The sequence below is a fragment of the Ixodes scapularis genome, unplaced genomic scaffold, assembly GCF_016920785.2.
Source record: "Ixodes scapularis isolate PalLabHiFi unplaced genomic scaffold, ASM1692078v2 PGA_scaffold4__175_contigs__length_147842914, whole genome shotgun sequence".
In the NCBI taxonomy this organism is placed as follows: domain Eukaryota; kingdom Metazoa; phylum Arthropoda; class Arachnida; order Ixodida; family Ixodidae; genus Ixodes; species Ixodes scapularis.
In genome coordinates, this window is record NW_024609879.1 from 116,112,054 (window position 1) to 116,115,547 (window position 3,494).

A 3,494-nucleotide genomic window follows, 5' to 3' on the forward strand; every position below is an offset into this window, starting at 1 on the left:
AACGACAATATATGTACGAATAAAATTACGATATTTTTAGCATCTCGCAAACCCAAAACAAAAGAGAAAAAAAAGGACGGCAGACACGGAGTTTTTTTTTTCGATAATTCTGCATATAGCTCTAATGAACTGATAACATGTCTGAACTTACTGGAATTCTTGTTGATCTTATGGGAGAGAGTAAGTGTGTTTTATTCTGGCGGGACTGATGTTAACACGTAAACTTTAAGCAATTTTGCTAGAAAACACTTTCTTTTTTTGTGACATAAATCTACAATCCAGGTGCTTAAGTTTTTGTTTTTGCAGATCAGTGTTCTTAGGAGCGATTTCGAAAAGCGCTTCAGTTTCGGGTCAAAGTGCCGAAATATTAGAATCGTTCTTAACTTAACTGGTGTCTTGAAATGTAAATATAGAGCAAATTTGTTTTTTGAGAGTTTGTTTTGTTGCGGACCTGTCGAGTCCAGGCCCATAATAAAGTTTTTTAAGAGCCTAGTGTTCCTTTGAGAAAGGTACTGACTGATGTCATATGAAACTATGCAAAAACATGCAGTTGGTTATACTCTAATTATACAGACAAGACAAAGTGAATAAGAATAGACAGATGCACATATTTTGTGACTGAAAAGTTTTTCTTTTTTTTTAGGTTTAATAGCATATGAAGTAACACACTTGTCCATGTCTGGTTGTGCCACACTCGAATTTTTTAAAGTCAAAGATGACTGACCTAGTTGGGAGCACACTATCTCGAGTAGAAGACTGAAAAGCATTCCACGCCACTTTGAAGATGACGTGCCCAATGGTATAGCTGAAAACTTCTTCTATAGGATACTATTAACAGAGCAATGAACTCCACATCTAGGCCAAGACATATTCAAAAAGGTGCAAGAAACCGCCATGGTTTCCTAAAAGTATTTAGTGATAATGTTTTGTGTGCTTTGCAACAAGCTAAATGCAAAACGTTTACACGTTGCCAGCGTTATGTCCAAATTTTGTAAATAATTTTTTGTATAAGACCAAAATACGTTCCTGGTAAACTGCACGTAAACACGAGCAAACAATTACACGTAAACCTTTGCACCACATACAATCGGGTACTCACACTTTCGTGGTTACGGCACCCCGTTTATTATGCACACCACAATGGTTAACTTTTTTCAATACACGATTCTATTATCTCTTCATCAAAAAGCAAAACTGTCCGAACTCGTTGTAAGTACACAAACGCCAAAAGAACAACGCGCGAACGGGGAAAATATATGGCGCACCCTTTGTTTGCTTTGAATTCATACGGCAAACGAGGTTCACCTTGAAAGCGACACTGTAAAGCTCGCACGTCAACGCGTCACGAACCATGAACCGGCCATAGAGGTGCCCCCGAAGGAAACCCATACTCCAAAAAAACAGCGCATTACAAAAATGGTGGCAGGCAACACACGCAATAGAACAGAATGGAAAGTTATTCGCGTGCTCACGAACGAGCGTAGGCGGTGGCCCGGCGTAAACCTCGAAGCAGGCCACGGTAGGTAATTGTTTCCGAAGGAACAAAGATGGCGACTAGTCACTAGGAAATGAAAGCAAGAGAGACAGGGAAACCGAGAGAGTTCGAGAGGAGTAGAGGGAGAGTATGGCGAACTAGCGGGTACGCGGCAACTTCAATCTTGACGCAGAGTTGAGGCTGCGCTACACGGAAGTAAAGAATAAAGCTGGGGAAGGGGAGGGCGATGGTCAGATTAAAATCGTGAGAGTTGGCCTGGACGATTTCTTTTTTTTGAGATCGCGAAGCTTTAGGGGGGAAGTAAGGTGTTCTTTTTTACCTTTTGCTATTGTTCTTCCGCTGGTCCTCTGATCTCGCGTTGGGGGAGCGGCCGGGCGCTAGGGGATGGAAGAGAATTTGCCTGGATGGCGGTTCTGGTATAAAAAGGCGCCGTTTCCGATAGCAACTGGGTCAGAGCGAGACAAGCAACTTTGGATTCGGTTGCTTTTGGAGTTCCGTGCTTCGGATTCAACGACGTTACCATGAGGACTCTTGTGAGTACACGAAGCATTATCGCGAATTGTGAAATTTCGAACACAATATTGCTTGGAATTAAGAACATGTCGGGCGATCAATGGTTCAAGACTAACCCTTATCTGGATCATATATGTCTTTTAAGTTTTCAATGTTGTAGGTGTAACATCTATGTCAAAATGATAATTTAAAGTATGAAAAAAGTAGATAATTACAGGCGTTAATGGGTAACCTTTGTGTCTAGCCCGAACTCTGTGATAGGGTAAATAGTTTGCCAGAACGGACAATATAACCCGTGAATGTGTAAAGTTTTAATTAAGAAAAAGAAGATACACACAGCCACGAAAGGTTTACACGGAATAAGGGTTGTACGATCCTCTGAATTAACATTTTTCTATCTGGGTAACGCAATAGGGTTTTAAAAAAGATAGAAAAAAAGAACTAAATATATTTGATGACCTATCACTTCTCACTGCACATTTAAGCTCCTCACCAGAGTTTGATTGTACCACAATTTAGACATTTAAATGGTAAGCAGTGCTTAACAATTAATAACAAATTATATTTAATAATAAACCAAAAATATCGAAAAACATGCATAAAAAGTTTCGGTATGTGCGGCCCGGTTACGTTTTTCGCAAGCAAAACCTCTTCAGAGCGGTCTAGAAAAGGGCGCAAAATATCAATTAAGCTCATTCTTATTTAAACATCCAACGATGCAACCACTGCTAACCTCTACTTTCTTCCTGCAGCTTTGCACAACAGTTCTTACAGCCCTCGCGGCACTGGCGTCAGCTGGCTTCCTTGGAGGATACGGAGGAGGCTACGGTGGAGGCTACGGTGGAGGCCACGGCGGGGGCTACGGTGGTGGCTACGGTGGTGGCTATGGTGGTGGCTATGGTGGAGGCCATGGCGGCTTCAGTTCTGCCATCAGCTACCACTACGACAATCAAAAGGCTGCGCCGCATTACTTTATTGGTGGATACGGGGGACATGGTGGATATGGCGGTGGCCTTGGATACGGAGGAGGTCATGGGGGCGGCTACGGTGGCGGCTACGGCGGTGGCTACGGCGGTGGCTACGGCGGTGGCTACGGCGGCTACGGAGGCGGCTTTGGAGGTCACGGGATCGGTGGCTACGGCCTCGTACATGGTTATCACGGCTAAAAGAGGAGTCGTATAGGTAAGTGATCTAACAGTGGTTTTTAGTATAATATCCCGGTCAGACGGGCACTTTGAAGGCTTTCAGAACGAATGCCTTTAAAGGGACACTGACAGAGTATTTTTGCTCATTAAAGTTTTCATTTGTAAATGATATATGAGAACCCAACTACCCAGAACACAATTTACGCCTCAAAATTTGTTTTCTTTCCACACAAAAACCATCGATTGAGAACAGGCTAAAATTTAGTCAAGCTCACTCTCTTTTCCGTGGTCACGAGCCGTTTTCTATGGTTTAGACGCAACCACGAAAGAAAATTGAAGTC

At 42.6% G+C, this 3,494-nt stretch overlaps 1 protein-coding gene across 1 annotated transcript; it reads left to right on the plus strand.

Annotated features, from left to right (window-relative positions):
* The first annotated feature begins 2,016 nt into the window (after positions 1–2,016).
* On the plus strand, positions 2,017–3,174 carry LOC121045660 (glycine-rich cell wall structural protein-like). Its single transcript, XM_040498706.1, has 2 exons — positions 2,017–2,028; positions 2,761–3,174. The coding sequence occupies exons 1-2, from the start codon at positions 2,017–2,019 to the stop codon at positions 3,172–3,174; spliced, it is 426 nt and encodes a 141-aa protein (XP_040354640.1).
* Positions 3,175–3,494: the final 320 nt, after the last annotated feature.